We start from the raw sequence: 16,682 nt of genomic DNA on the forward strand, positions 1-16,682 counted from the left end.
CTGTAGGTCTTTGCAGCACGCGAAATGCTTAAGTTATTACCTGCAGCGCGTGTCGATCAGATCGCTTCAATCGCGAGAATGACTTTGTCTTCTTGGGTGTAGATTGGCATTATGGTTGTTGAGATTTTACGCGTCAAAGGTTTAAGTGATTTGGACGTAAGAGTGTTTAGAAAAAAACGTCCGGCTGACTGGTCTGGCCGGCTGACTGATGAACCACGTTATTTATATTTGAAAGACCAGCTTCTGATTCTACACGTCGCTTTTGCTGGCATACACAGACGGCTATGCTTAGCTTGCCAACTTCGAGCAACCATGTCAAGGCGCACAATATTCAGCACAGGGTTTGGCCTCGAATTGCCACGACTGACCCTCGACACCCAGCCTCATCATGTACAGTCCAGTGTGGTACAGCACGTCAAGGTTGAAGTTCCTTCGCCTCCGCAGCTGTTGAAGAACGGCTGTGCGCAAGTAGCCCCGTTTTGGAAAGCTTTGCACTTGGCCGATACGAGAGTAGGTCCGATGAACGCTGCCACAGCGGCAACCAAAACGCGAGAGATATGCATGTTTAAGGTTTCGCTGGGCTGAGTCTTATTAGCCTTAGGTGAGACTAGCGGTGCATCGCAAGCGAGAAAGAAGCACTTACGAGTTTTGATTGTTTCTCTTAAGAAACTCTGGTATTGCTGCTTTGAAAAGATTGAATGGCGGGCGAGAGACTGAAAATGTTGCGATGGGGGTCCAAGGTAGTTCCATGGCTACGAGAAGACGAGATCGACCCTTAAATATTCCAACCATAAGCCGTCTCGGGTTCAGTATCGACAACATCGCAAGATAATTCGCTGAATAAATTTACTACCAAGATGGTACGGGCCATCTGAACCACGCCGTCTATCTGATACAAAACGTTGCAAAGTATCCCACCGGGCGTGCATCGTTACCATACGGCCGGCACCCGATGGGATATCAGTAGTGACAGTTTTACGGAACTTCTCGCTTCAACGTCGGAATAAGGACTGGACTAGATCGGTATCAATAGACATGCGACGAACCACGTGGATCGAAGAACTTTAAAGAAGGAGCATAGGAAGTGTCTCAAGGCCTGTCCTGAGCTTGGCATGCCACAACACTTTGACCAAGTGAATGGGTTGTAGATCCCTGGTGGTTTTCAAAAGTCTCCGGCTCACCACCTTTTACCGCGGCGTCTTCCTGACCATCTCGGTGACTCGGTGGGATTTGCCATGCCGATCCACCGGCCCAGTGCCAAACCTCAACAACACCACATCCCGATGTTTCCTCGTGTACCCGCCAGTGTGACCTTTCCTACACTTGAATGATTCCTTTAGTTGGGAACCGACGACAGCATCTCTTTCTTAGACTGGGTTCATTATCTTTCTGTGTTACTCATGAACGACAGAAATGTAACTCGTGGATGCCAGTCAAGCTGAGCTAAGAACAACTGACCACGTCTTTCCTGTGGATTTCAAAAGTCCAGCCCGCGTCAGTGTCTCTTAGTCAATATGGACTTAGGGCCTATGTCTTCCTGCAAGAACGATGTGAAACTTGTTTTGCTTGCTTTTGCTGTTGTTATCTTCACGTCGAAGTTAGCAATTTGTGTACATATAAATCTAAGCATTCCTAGAAGACTGCTACTGTGGCGAGTGATGCAAAACTTCTATTAGTAATAACTATATAAAAGAAAGATAGCATTAGGTGTTATAGTCAGCTATCTAACAGTAGGGTCTACTAACAGAAGCTAAGGATTAATATGTAATAACAGTATACTAAGGTTGTGGTCTAAGTTATTGTAAGGGGCTGGCCCCTAGGCTTGTTCAACGTAGAGGTGCCGTTGATTAACTATTCTAAGCTGAAGAGGAGAAGGACTTTACAAGAGTAGGCACCTAGCTACGGAGATACGTGGTCGGGCTAGGCGGTGTGCCACGGTAGAATAGTGGATCCAGCGGAGCTGGATCTCAGTAACTGCCCCGGCAAAGCCGGAGATCTCGGCCGGGCTCTAGCCCGTGACAGTAATTAAGTTTAAATTTATAAAATTTGTAACAAAAAAAGGTGTACGAATATAGTTATCCTTCTAAATCTTTTTAAAATAGTTAACCTTTAAAAGTGAAATTTAAGGTATTTACTTCTAGTTTAAACTATTTTTATAAATTTAAAATTATTAGAATTAGTTTACTAAATATATAGTTTTTAATCTTTTCAAAACCTATATTTTAAGTTTTCTTCTATTTAAATAGTTAGTCTTTCTAGCTAAGGCTTATAAGAAGTATGTTAATTTTATTATAATATTTCATAAACTTTTAATAAAAGTTAATTATTTTAAGAATTCTTTTTTTAAATATATTAGTATTAGTTATTTTTTAATGACTCAAACTTTCCTTTGTATATATTAATATATCTAAAAGTCATAGTAAATCTAATGTATTCTACCTCTTAAATATCAAATATATTTCTTTTTAATTTAATTAAAAATTCAATATTTTAAAAAAGCTTATAATATATGATATATGTATTCTTTATATTATTTTATTATTATAGAGAAAACAAAAATATTATTAAAATAAATAACTATAAAGATGTCTATAAATGTTTTAAAAATCTAATTAATTATATTCTAAAAAGTAGCTAAAGTGTTAATAAAACTAAAAAATATAATAAAATATTTATCATATCTTCTATGTATTTAAAAAATAGTTTTTAATTCTTCTCTTATTTTAATAAAGTTATATATATTTTCAAGGTTTAATATTATAAAATAGTTAGCTTTATAGAGAAATTATTATAATTTATTAATTAAACATAATAAATGCTAGTTTTTAATTATTATTTTGTTAAATATATAATAATTAATATAAAATTATAACTTAATATTTTTCTTTAGTATAAATAAAATTAAGCTTTTTATTAATAGAATTAATGTATGCGAAATGCTTAAGTTATTACCTGCAGCGCGTGTCGATCAGATCGCTTTAATCATAAGAATGACTTTATCTTCTTAGGTGTAGATTGGCATTATGGTTGTTAAGATTTTACGCGTTAAAGGTTTAAGTGATTTAGATGTAAGAGTGTTTAGAAAAAAACGTCCAGCTGACTGGTCCAGCCGGCTGACTGATAAACCACGTTATACTAAGTTTAACAATATTAAATTAGAGTTATTTATTTTAATTTAAATAACTCATCTTAAGAGATATATTTTTACTTTTAATAATTTCTTTTTTATATTAAATTTACTTTCTTTACAAGAGCCATTGTGCGGTAAACATCGCCCTTCAGCTAGCGCGCTGTGCCTCCTGAGTTTACTTTGTCCTCTAACTCCTAAGAAGGTCATAGCCTGAAGATTTTAAGTACTGACTCACCGTCCCAAACTACCTAGTAATGGCCTCAGAGAGCTCTATAAATTAGACAGCTAGGATTAGCTTTCACAAGAAAATTAAATACGATATAGCCCTCCTCTGTGTAATACACCTTGAGGGATGTCATATTCGCATAGAAGCCCCCTTTGGCACTGGTGGTTGACAGTCATTTCTTCACCTGCCTTTCCCACTTTGTGCTTCATTTTCCGTCCATCGTTGATTATCTCGCAATACGCGGACAGCATGAGCGGACACCAAGACCAACAGTCCTGACGCGGAACTGAAGCTACCAGACAGCATCTATGTATTTGTGTTCACACCCAGTGTGTCAGGTCATACTGTTTCGTAGACCAATAGAAATGTTATTGTCGATGGAACAGACCATTTCTGGTCCTCTCGACAGTGAGTTAGCGCATTCTCAATACGTTTTATACCAGGTCGTGTGCCGATCCGAGCGAGACTGACTTTACAGCCTGCCTTACATGCCCCGAATGGTATATAACCAAAGCATATAATCAAATTCTGAGAAGGCGGTCGAGCATCGCGCTCGAAAGTCGCAATGGTGAAACTAAGTCAACATTTATAACAAAGTCTTGGTGGGAAATGAGTGAAAGTCACGGCTTCGACCCCGTTATCTATCAAGCGTAGGACGAACTAATAGTTCAAACGCATCTCCGAGTTCATCCCTTTCCCTGTCCCCTCTCTTAGCAGCTTATACATCACGAATCCTCTCAAGACACTACAAAAAGATCAGCCCTTCTGTGAAGCTCTGCTTCTACCGCATGTGATTCGGCCAGGTTACTGAGTGCTTTTCTTCTCTGCCCAGCAAGTAAGGAAGCGAAAACAGGATGCATGATCTTGGTTCATTAACGGTGAGGTGAACGCTTTCTACGCCCATTTATGTACTTGGCCTAGACATTCCTGGCGCAATTCAGATCTCATCTCCTCGCAAAGCTCATCTACGCTCGGGAAGATATAAAACCACACGTCCCGCGCACCGAGAAACGTAACGACCAAGACAATGTGTTGTTAAGTACTTGCTTGGTATATACCCCGTTTCGTTTACTCCTCTGTTGAAGTCTCATGTATCTAGCAACTCATAGTCCGCACTACAACCTTGCTTGATCCTGATTCCTTCGTCATCGTCCGTCACCCGTCTCTGCCTGTTATCCGTTTTATTCTCTTAAACTTAAACGACCTTACAGTTTAGACTCACCTACTACTCAGAAAGCTTCCATTTGCCTGATGATTCATGGCTAGGTCTGGTTCAGGGTAACCATACTGACGGCTTCAGTTATTAGAGACAAGTAGCACATGCTCCAATTACTGTGACATCATCTTCTCCTCTCCTCCATCAAGACCTCTTATATATGCCCAACTCGCCGCCCAAACTCAAGCATCAGCAATACCAACATAACACATTCTACCGACCATCCTCCTCACACAGCTTGCAATGATAAAACACCAGTGACCAACCGCCCAATAAATCCTGTGACAACCCAAATATGTCTCGTCTTCTGAGTCGTGGAAGCCAGGAAGTACCGCAACATCAGCCCTGACAACTCAATGTTAAACCACAACGCGACTAAACTTCCACCCTGCTGTTCTTGCATTCACTTTCTCCAGATCGTCGTCCGTATTCTTCTCTACTGGCTGTCTATTCAAACCCAACACATTCCTTCCATAAACCTACCTATATCACGCCATATCTCTACGCCACGACTTACGGGCCTGGGACAAATCACCAATCAAGCCACTGAGAACCCCAGGTAGCTCCAGGCAACACGGGGGCTCGTCACCACATTTGTCGCCGAGAAAGTATTCGCTTCTAAATCCTCCGTCTTAAATACCACATCTTCAACCCAATCACCTGCCTACCGTTCATCAAGCGTTCCGCACCATACTCATAAGCCACCCCCTTCTCATCTTCTGTCCAGACTTGCTGAACGTTCTGAAGTACTCAAGCACTCGCCAGAGCACCTATCTAAAGCCCAAGCGAACTCTCGCCCCTCTCACCTCACACTGACCTTCACATTCACACACAACCTCACAAACTTCACTCTCATCACATATAATATGCAAGAAACGTCCATTGACATTCTGGCTGAACCTGAGTCCCAAAGCCCTCAGTCCCTCTCATCACAAACCAGGGAATCTGTCCGTGCCTCATGCCCTGTATAAACCTTTCTCCTCTTCCATCAATGCCACGTCCCTCTTCCAATGTCTACCTCATATCCCTGCATTCCTCAAAGTCCTCGCAACTTCCCCGAAAATGAGTGTGGTATCTTTCCTTCCAAATTCAACTCCACAAGTGAATGACGGTGACCAAAAAGACACAGTTGTAGATGAAAAAGTTCGATATCTTTAGTTTCGTTAAATGAGGCAAGATAGATAGCCTCTGTCAAAAGATAGGATAAACGCGCAACTCATAAGAAAAAATAATCGCCTTCCCAATGCATGCATGTATGTGTGTGTGATGTGTGATGTGATGTGATGTATGTGTGTGTGTGTGTGTGTATCGTCAGACTCCAGCGTACAACAACCTCTGTGAGAAACCCAGGACTATCCCAAAACAAAGTCCCCGTTGCATAAAGGCCAGGCTGAGCGGTCGTCGGCGGTTTTCGTCGCGGTCACGGTCACGGTCACGGGTGTGAGTCCCTCGGTAAATGAGAGCCCTGGGCTGCCTCGCGGGCCGCAAAGCCACGCATGACAACCCGACACGGCCACTCGACTCCGCTCCCCGCAGACCACGTCGTGACACGACCTCCACCAGGCAACCGCCCGCCCGCCCAAAGCACGTCTCGCTCCAATAAATGCCAATCGACGACCGATGTATCCATGCGGCCTTTCATATTCCCTCATATGCCATCCCCCTCCCAAGCGCCATAATATTTGGGCCTTTCTTTCAACAGCCCTCCCGAAAGTTGATATCAGAAAAATAAGACATGTCGGTAACTCGTTACTGTATGTGTTTAGAATCTTTGTGTGTCATCCCCTCATACCAGCACGGAACCAGAGAAAAAGAACCCAGATCGGAAAACGGACAAAGAAATGGACCGAAAGTGGTGTAAATAGTGAACCGCGTCGCGGAACACGCGGGAGTGGGTGATCCGGAAGCATTTCTGCGCGCGATCGGCTCTCTCCTCGCGGAGACGGCGGCGTGTGGGAGAGATGGTGGCAACCCTGCCGGCTGCTGTCCCTACTAGGCGTACCCAGCGTACTCGTAGTGGGGGTCACGGGCTCTGCTGCGGGGGATGTCACTGTAATTGACGTCTGCCATGCTGTAGGCAGCAGAGGTCTTGACGCTGTCGCCAAAGCCCGAGTAGCCGCTCGTTCCCCGGTCCATCGACGGGCGCTCGACGTAGTACGCCCTGGAGCGCGGCGGAGACTGGTCGCGGTAGTAGTGCGACGACTTCGACTCGACCGGGACAGCACGTCCGGCGTTGACGGTATAACGGGTTGAGCGGCCGGCGTTGTAGTCGATGGGGACGGCATCGTCGACGATCTTGCGGTGACTCCTGCGGGAGTGTCGAGGCTCGTCCTCGGATTCTGAGTCCTCGCTGACGGTCTGCGATTGCATCCGCGAGCGGTGGCGGCCGCGTGTGTCGTCGGCGCCGGGGTGGAATGTCTGAGCCCTCTGGAGGCCGGGGATTGGGCGGCTGTAGCCACCAGTGTCGAAGGTGGTAGCCCTGGTGACCTTGGGGGGTGAGCCGCCTGCCATGGGTGATGAGTGCGCGGACGCATATTGGGGCATGCGAGTAGTCGGGGATGCTTCCACGATGTTGTAAGCCGGCTCCTTGGCGGGCGACTTCTTATGGCTCGACTTGTCCCGCTTCGAATCGGATGAGCGTCTCGTCTTTGAGCGGCGGGCGTCATCCTCGGCAGGCATGGGAGGCACTGGAGGAGCCGCGAATGGTGTTACAGCGGGCGGCGTGGGAGCTGCGACCGGGGGAGCGAAGCGGCTGCTCTCGTGGTATGTCGCGGCACGAGCCAAACCGGGTCCGCGGCGAGACTTGTCCATGTAGGCTGCAGCAAAGAGGATGTTGTCGTCCATCTTTGTGGCGGAGGCATCGGTCGGGAGGGCAGGAGTTGGCGGCGGGGCCTCTTCACGCACGACTTCTCGCGGGATGGAGCGGGACCGCACCTTCTCCTCCTCCCTCTTCTTGCTGCTGCTCGATTTCTTCTCCTTGAAGTAGGTCTCGCCCTCACCGAAATCTTCAACATAAGCACCCACGTTCCTGTGTTTCTTCGACGCGGCCTCAGCCTTGCGAGCCTTTTCACGCTCCTTCTCGGCCTTTTCCTGAGCCTTTTCTTGAGCCTTGCGTTGGCGGCGAAGAAGTTCCCTCTCCTCAGCGGCCTTCTCCGCGGCTCTTTCTGCCTGTTTCCTGGCAGCCCTCTCTCTGTCCTTGCGTTCTTGGCGTTCCTTCTCTGCTTCTCGTATCCTCCTCTCCTCCTCCTTCCTCCGTCTACGTTCGCGATCCGCGGCGCTCTCCTCTTCCTGGCGAGACGGCTTCTCGTACGTCTTCTCGTAGACCTTCCCGTAGTCCTTCTCGTAGCTCGCAGCCCGGCGGGCCGCACGGGGCTCCTCGAAGATGGGACTTGACCGGTGGATCTCCTCGTCCCACGATCGCGAGGGGTACTGCGAAAACATTTTGTTGGGCGACCGGTACGTCGACGACGTCGTCGTCTTGAAGGTGTCTGCTCGGGGCTCGGCGGTGCGGATGTTGACGTCGTAGGTCCTCGCGGAGGCGGCCCGGGGCGCGGAGGTGTTGGCGCCCTTGGCCGCCGCCATCTCCTTGCGGAGCTCGGCCAGCTTGACGCTGTCGTCGTACTTGAGGCGCTCGTTCTCGTCGCTCAGCAGCTCGTAGGCCTGCTGGACCTTCTGGAACTCATCCTGCTTGATTGCCTTGAGGGCCGGGTCCTGGACCTTGTCGGGGTGGCACTTGAGGACCAGCTTGCGGTGGGCGGATCGGATCTCGGGGAGCTGCGCATCCTTGGAGACGCCTAAAATCTTGTACGGATCAGGGGGCAGGGAGGAAGACATATTGGGCAGGGCGTCTGTTGGTGTCGTGGTGTTTGGGTGGCTCGTGAATCCAGCTCGACGGCGTCCAAGGAAGGCGGAGGTCGGATGTTCAGGAAGGGTGCGATGACGTTAAGACTGCGAGATGTCGCTCGCAGTGTTGGGTGTCTGGGCGCACGACGAGGCTATTGTTGCATTGAGGCGGTGGTGATTAGGGAGTCGAGGCTGGGCGGGCTTGTGGGTTGCAGGATGCAGATTGCTGGTGGATGGATTGGAATTTGGGGGCGGCGGTGCCCGGCGTCAGGATGGCGATCCGGCGAGTGGGAAGGAATTCGAGGGATGGAATGTGGAGGGAGTGGAAGTGTGTTTAAGGGCCCTGGGGTAGCAACAAGGCAAAGGTAGTAAGGTGGTAGTATGTAGGCTGAAGTGAAGGCGCGCGCAAAGAGAGAGGAAAGGTATGGAAATGTACTGTCGGGTAAGGCAAAGGTGAGATGATGAAGTAAGACGGGTTGAAGCAAGGTAAGGTGAGGTCGGTTTGTGGTAAGGCGATGGAGTGTAGATCAGAAGAGAGGCAAAAAAGGGCGGCGGGATGGCAAAGAAGAGAAGAAGGGAGCTGGCAGGTCGGCTACGCAGAGTATTCGTATGAGGTAGTGACGGATACTGGTGGTGGTGGTGCTGGTACCGGCGAACGGGACAAGCAAGCAAGCTGGCGGTAGGGCGACGACGATCGTGGGTCGTGGCTCAGTCTCTTTCGAGCGCTGTGGTGCGGTTCCGCGGTTTCCCCTCGACAACGACGAACGAGCAGCCAGAGAGGAGCAAAAGGGTGGAGTTGTTGTTGCTGTTGTTGGTGGGTTGATTGATGTGTTGCTTGGATGTTCGCGAGAAAGCGACGGGAGAAGAACCAAGGACCAAGGAGAGGGGACCGAGAGAGCCAGGACCGGAGTGAATGACCACTGGGGACCGATGCGGTTCGACTAATGATGATTGAGCGAGTGGGAAGCGAGTGTTGCAGATGCAGCAGTGAGTTGATTGATTCCTTTTGGTACGGATGCTGCTGGGGAAGAGATCGAGAGACACGGAGACAGGCCCAGAGACACCAAAGAGCGTCCAGTCAGCCAACTGAGAGTGAGAGGTGATCGGTCAGTGGAGCGCGAACAACAAGCGGCGTGGAGCCCGGGGGGGCGTTGTTGGTGGGTCGTTCGTCGTCGTGGGCCGTGGGCCGTGGGCCGTGGACCTGGTCAGTCAGGGCCGTGGGTGACCACACACTCACGCTGAGCAGACACTCACACACTTCGATTGGCACTGGCGCGGGCGTGGGTGATGGCTGCGGCCTGGCTTGGCAGGTGTCCGAGGTGCGCGGCACGTACCTCACTGCTGAGTACGTATTGCTCGTGACGGAAGTACTTCTGGTACGTACCTCTTTCCTTCGCTCTCAATTCCGTCCTTAAAATCCTCACCACAGAGGAAAAGAGTGTGGTCGGTGCTGGGGGGGGAGGCTGGGCCAGGCCTGCTCTTTTTTCTCTCGGTACGTACCGCCTGGCAACGGGCACCAAAGACGTCACGGGCTGCTCGGAGGGAAGGCGGTGGGGTCTTGTCCCCGGGTCTCGATTGCTTCTGGTTGGACGAAGCAGGGTCTGCAGCGGATCCGTGTCCAGTCAGAATCCAAGACGGACGCCTAGCGCGGGAACACTGAGGCCTTCCGTTTCGACGGAACGGATGATGGGCAGTCGGTGGAACGCCTGTCTGTCGCCCTCCTTCTCAGTAGCCTGTGTCCGTATACGTACCTTACCTCCGTTAGCATTTCTAGTTCTACTATGCAGTGGTCTTCTACACGTTTGGTGCCCAAGCTGAGGCGAACCACTAACTAACCTGGACAGCACTACTTTTTTGCCCTACCTCAACACAATGGGAGGCGACTGATTGATATCTCGCCGCCAGTCCTTTCTGTTCAGGAGGTGTGGTCAACCCTTTGGGGCTGCTCTCCAGGGCTGTTGCGGCGAAACAAACGCTGATGGGCGTTGATGGATGCTGCGAGGCGGTACAAACGGGAGTGATGAGGGGCTTGTAACTTGGTGAGACGGTCGTGGCCTTGGCTGATGATGACGGGGGGCCCAGATAGGGATCCCCAAGTCTTGATGTCGACTCGTTCAGAGAGGGGGCTGGAGGGGCTGATGGCCGTGATGCGATGGCGAGCGGGTAGCCTTAGCCTTAGCTTCAGCCTAGCCTGTACTTGACCTACTCTAAAAACCACCTCGAATGGGGATTGTACTCGCGGCACTGCGTCTGTAGTCTGTGGAGTTTGTGTCCAAGATGGATTGCTTGGCCTGTCGTTGGAAGCCGTCCGTCGGTGCTACTATGACCACAGGCAGTCTAGTGGTGAGAAATCTCAGACATCATTTGGACTTTTTGTCCTTCGATTCTGACAGCGCCTCCAGTCTGTTCGACGTCCCTGCTATTCTTATCAATGGCAGTGTTCTCGCGCCGTCGCACATCACATCGCTCTCGTCGTCTTGCGCGGTCTCCGTCCCGCGCGCTGGCGTCAACGGCGCTCGTCTGTGCCCTTCTCTCCGCTTCCACCGCCTCGGACATGTCCTCTCGTCTGCGCGCTCTGCCCGTACCGACCCATGCCGGGAGGTACATACATCCGCCCATCGCCCAAAGGAGCGCAGTACAGCAGGTTGCTGTGCGGCCTGTGGCTTGCTGCAGCCGGGGCGGATGGATTTGACCCAGACGGCGAATGGCTTGATGACTGAACACTGGCGGAGCTGAGGTAAGATGCGCAAAGCAAGCCAACTGCAAGCCCGCGAGAGCCCCGACTGACGTATGCGAGACCCCTGAGACCTGGGGTCTTTCTGGGTCACTTGCGTCCTTTGGGATCCCTTTTTTTCTGGGGGCCTCTCGTGCCTTCAGTTTCACTGACAAAACCCGGCGTTGTCGGGGAGATTGTTGGTCAAGTATCCCGTGTGATCCTCTTGCTTGGGAAAAGGCGGCGTGGGAGACGCTTCTGGCGATGAGCGACAGGGACGACACATGGGCTTCTCTGCCCGGCTGCCGTAGTTCCCCATCCATCCCTCGCGGCGGTCGCGGATACGGTGAAGGGGTGCTTGCGACGACGTCCGGGCGACCAAGGTACCTCTGCTTGCCTTTCCGGTACGAGGTGTACAACTTCGTGTCCGCGGGGGCATGACCGGGATGTGTTCAGGTCCCCCGGAGCAGCTGTATCGGGGCCAAAGAGTCACGGTGAGAACGACGACGACGCTGGCGACGACTGTGAAGCTGCGCCTCGAGGAGAATCGACTCCTATGGGGCGAATCTGATGCCGAATGAATCAACATGGATCAATCTGTGCTTTCACCTGCGTCTTTCTCCGCCGGATCCAACGGGGATTCGGCCACTTCGCGAGGCATGACAATAACGAGAGCGATTCCCCCCCCCCCCCCCCCCAGGGGGCGAATAATGGTCTTCGTTGGTTCCAATGGAGCCCGAATGCAAGCAATGCTGTGGTTCTGGAAGGATATGTGTGGTCGTGCAAATCGAGGCAGTAGCCAATGAACCCCAAGCAAACAGTTGCACTGAAGGGAGGACCTGAATGTGGCCAGGAGCAATTGGTGGCCGGCCGGTGGTGGCTTGAAGTCGAGGTCCTGGATACTTTGCCTCGTGAGGGGTAATGGGGCAGCCGCCACGTACCGTCTACAAGGATTCCATGGGAAGGGCTGGCTCAACTCAGCCAAGTACCTGTTGTCACTGTACTTCCTTCCTGTTCATCCTTTTTTTCTTCAGTGGCAACAGCGCCAACAACACAGGTGGCACCGTTCAGATTCCAGTGTACCCCTAAAGGAAGCAGGCTCTGGTCTCGCTGAAACGTTTTTTGCAGTGCAGGCCGTGTTTTCAAGCAACAACCTGGGACGAAAACGCTCCGTTTCCCGAGCGTACCTAGCACAACATGACAGCACTCCCACAACTCACAATAGGGTGTTGAACATGCAGTAGCCACGCTCTTCCATCCGAGTCTAACTTGACCAGACACCTTGTTAGCAAGCGTTAGCTGGTTGCTTAGTTGCTGCCGTCTGTGTACGGCGGTACCATGACTATGCATAGTGCTTGCTGGAAGGTGTCAACGAACAAGCGCGGCGGTGTTCCTTTCGGCGAGGGCGACGATCAGGTCGGAGGCATTCGGGAAGCAAATTTGGTTGAATCAGCAAATGTCTGACCCTCCTCCGTGCTGTCTCTGGGCTGGTGATATTTCTAGCTAACCATGCCGCTGTCACCGCCGACAGGACGTTATCGCTACCCCCGAAGAAGCATGGAAGCCATATTTGGCAGCACGGGAAACATGATTTCAAACGCATCCATCAGCCGTTGCTCAGGTAATGCCCAGACGGGCCCTGCTCCCATTCTCCGGCCTTCACTTGCGCATTCTGTACCTTTAACTGTAGGTATCCAAATAGTCCATACCCTGAGGTGCTGATGACACACGCAGGTAACACAGCCCGGGCTCTGTCTGCAGTCCCTGACAACTGCAAGAGCAAGGCAAGCCCGGGGACATCTGGCGGTGAACGAACACCTTGTTTGACAACCGTTTGCGATAAAAGCGGGTCGGGCGGGCACTGGAGCCCCGTCTTCCGTCGCCGTGACTCCCGCTCCTCCAGTACATCCAGAGATACGTACTTCCTCGCTTAGGTAAGGCTCGGGAGATGTCCCTGCCTTACGAGGACATTCCCAGTTCGGCAAGAGTGCCAGAGTTTACGGTGGCAGCTGTCTGAAATGTCACCGTCTGACCCAGACCACCACTACCGTCTGCCGTCTGTCAGTCGCCCTAACCCAAGGAAGGAGTCTGGACGTTCTCAGTGAGTGACAAGCCCAACCACGCCAACCATCAGTAATGTCGACCCAACCCAACCCATTTTCGACAGCATAAATGACGATGGTCATTTGGCGTTCGATGCCCAACTCATCGTCATCTCCTTCTGAAAGACCAAATTAATGAAAGAACCCACGGCGAAGCCCGACGACGACGTCGATGGCTATCGGCATCGAAGATGGCCACCAAGCCCGTGTTTGTGGCCGGCCTGGGCTCCCAAATGATATCAGTCTCTGCTGCCACCAGCCAAAGAAACGTCGCCAGCAAAGTCATGGGTGCGCTATCCCGGGTCGATATGCCATACGAGGCTAGCCGTAGCTGGCCTTTAGCAGCTGCCATTGCCTATTATTTGTCCTTTCCCGCCGGGAACGCGCAAGATGCCATGCCATGCCATGCCACACTACCTACAGCAGCACTTCGGATGAGAACACTGGCCGTTTGACACATGGCCCTCCATTGTCCATTCAGGTCATGCCTGGCCGGCCCTTCGTCACCTTACCTTCTCCGGACTAACCAAGGACAACATCCCACTCCTCGTTAGCTTGCAGCGCCCAGAAGGGGTAGAGGAACCGCAAACCTGTCTGCCCATCGCATCGTCTGTCTTGCTCCAGTCGCTCCCATCGCTCCAGGACAACGTCACTGTCGCAGACTGAGAAACTGGCTGCCGTGAGCGTCATCGGCTAGAGCCCTACGAAGGATTGCTCTCTTGAGTCCCCTTCACACCCTTTTGCTCGGCCTTGTCTCAAAGAAATGCCTCGGAGGCGTTCATCACAGGCTTCCATGCGCTTCTCGAGCCTCGCATGTTGTCAAGTTTGGTTCGCATCCACCACCCGTGTTGCCTCTACTGTGCATCCCAAGGGGGAATAATGGGCACGCATCTACCTTACTCGCAAGCGGCCGATGCATCTCGCCAGCGGCCAATGGAGGCCGCCTGCTTTGACACCGACTGTGGAGTCTGACTCCTGTCGCTCGAACTGTCCCGTTATCCGTCGCCGGCATGCCTGCGAGAGCTCCGAATTCGCCCTCCGCCGTCCAATGTCTACGGCGGCCGGCAATGGAGGCAGCAACAGATGGTTTTTTCAGGGTCGCAGTCGACCAGTGACGGCGGCCACGGCAGAGTGCGTGCATGACACCATTCAGAATCCCAGACGGGCTTCCTGCATCCCCCATCACACAATATCACAAACCGTCCGACTTTCAGGGCCATTCGACTCTCGGGACATGTGCCTCAGCATGCCATCCCACTCTCCCATACTCGTGATGGGATCGCCCGTCACCACACAAGGTCGCGTGTCAGCGGCCACACGAAGATCGGAAGCAGGTACGAACTCTCATCATCACAGCCCCCAAACTCAAGCGCCCACCAGAGATTTGTGTGGACGGGGCTTCAACATGTGCAAAAAGCCGGCACCCATCTCGCCGTCTCCTCCACGTGAAATATCTCACGCCGTTGTGTGGGATGGGAGGTCTGCATGCTGCTGCCATTGGGCCAGAAGACCCCGCCATTCAGGACCAGAACACAAGACGGCCTCCCGCGCCAACAAATCAGACGAAACATGGCACGCCGTGACGACCAGTCAGAGAGGCTCAGCTGCAGCTAGCTCCCAGCGAATGGAGACCTAGACCACGGGAGATTTTCTCAGCGGCTGCCGCATTGAAAGATACGGTGCTCGAATGATGTCGACCCGAGATATCCTGGCGTGAGGCAAGCTTAACAGATAGTAGCTCTCGGTCACGAAGCTTCTTCCAGCACATATCAGCTCGGAGCTATCACCAAGTACATGGGCAAGCTTACAAGTCACCCCTCAGCAGGACCTCACGACGCCGTCGCCGCCGTTTCTGACTGGCGCTTGACTGCCAACGGGGTTTCACGTTTTAGCGGTCAGCGGCGTCTGGGCCAATGGTTCGAAGGCGACCTAATCGTCCCGTCTCGTCTTGTCTCGTACGCCCAGCGGGGTCAGGTCCGTTTTCTCCACCGCGGATGATCAGCTGGCTGGCGCCGCAATCGCGCGGGTTTAACAGCTGCTGTTAAGGCATCGCCCTGCGAGGCCTCAGCAAGGCCATCCCGCGCTGTCTTCTGCCCACCTTTGCCTTAGCACCGCCGGTATCTCAGCTATCGGTCGATCATGGACTTTTCGTCCGTACTTGGTAGGGGTTGCAGCTCGATCGGATTGGTGCGGGGTGTCGATCGGCCGTCTGAGATGCAGCAGGCTGCTCGCTTGTCACAGGTCAGTCGCTCACCCGCCTGTTCAGTATGAGCAGTAAGACGGGCTGTGAGTAAACGGCGTGAGTGAGAGTGAGAACTGAGCAGCCAACGAGTGTGAAGCCATGGACGACGAGAGGTGACTTGGCTGCACCACGTCTTCAGAGGTGATCCCTTCTTCAGAAGTGCCGACGCAGAATTCACCAGGGAAAACCCTCTTTCCTCCCGTGCAAATCGTCAGAGAAAACCACTCAAAGTTGGCACCTCAAAACCAGGTCTTCCCAGCACACGTTCACATTCACGGCGGAAACGGCGGTCGATAGCCTATCACTGAAAAGATTCGGCAAGGTATGCAGGTCAGTTGGATGGGAATTTTTTTCCGTTTCTTACCACAGAGCGGGGACTCCGCCAACTGCCGTCGTCGCCAATCGAAGCCGCCGTTTCCCGCCCGGTCCAGAGCGAGTGTTCGTGAGGGGGGGAGCATGGATGCCATCCCATCTTTTCCGCCCAGAATCCAGGAACTCTGGGTGAAGCCGCTGCATCTTGGAAGCCAGCGCCGACGATCTCTCCAAGGAAAGAGCTTCCAGAAGAGCACAGAGGCATTTTATCTATGGGGCTTTCTGGGAGTGCCATTCTTGCTAGTGCCAGACTTTGCGATGTGTAGCGGTCGTTTCCTGGCTCGGACATCGCTGCCAGGTCCATGGCGGTGAACGTTCCTGACAAGCTTGGACGGAGGGGCTTTGGTAGAGCTTCGCTCAAGCTTCCATCCATGCGACTTCATGCGTTGTTCAATTGAGATTTTTTTCGCAGTTGCCTCATGATGAGCCATGGTTTTTTTCGCAGGTCGCATCTCGATGGAGTGATATCCTCGTGAGCAGACAGTCAGGCAGGGTCTCAGGTTCGCATTGCGAGCACACACACACACACACACACACACACACGCACACACGACCCCGCGATTCCGATCACATCACACTGGGCACCATGATCCCACTGCCCGCCGTCCTGGGCTCACCCACTCACACACGCACTTACTCGCAGAGACCCAGCACCCCTCCTCAGAGACACTCCGGGCCCCGCAGATGAGCTCATTGGCCGCGCAGCAAGCGCCGGCTGCAACCAACCCTTTTTGGGGAGGGAGGGGTGGTGGTGGTGCCTCTTCGCTTTTGGCGCCGCAGCCCGAACGGAAGGGCTGATGTCTGGGAATGTGTGCAATGTGAAATGTGCAGTTCTTGC

General features: G+C 52.1%; 1 protein-coding gene across 1 annotated transcript; it reads right to left on the reverse strand.

Moving 5' to 3' along the window:
* Positions 1-6,564: 6,564 nt before the first annotated feature.
* On the reverse strand, positions 6,565-8,406 carry ERDJ3A (DnaJ protein ERDJ3A; the record flags this gene model as incomplete). Its single annotated transcript, XM_037323901.1, has 1 exon — positions 6,565-8,406. The coding sequence occupies one exon, from the start codon at positions 8,404-8,406 to the stop codon at positions 6,565-6,567; it is 1,842 nt and encodes a 613-aa protein (XP_037178440.1).
* Between the last annotated feature and the right edge of the window lie 8,276 nt (positions 8,407-16,682).

Source organism: Colletotrichum aenigma, assembly GCF_013390185.1.
Source record: "Colletotrichum aenigma strain Cg56 chromosome Unknown KSG_Cg56_contig05, whole genome shotgun sequence".
NCBI classification, from domain to species: Eukaryota; Fungi; Ascomycota; class Sordariomycetes; order Glomerellales; family Glomerellaceae; genus Colletotrichum; species Colletotrichum aenigma.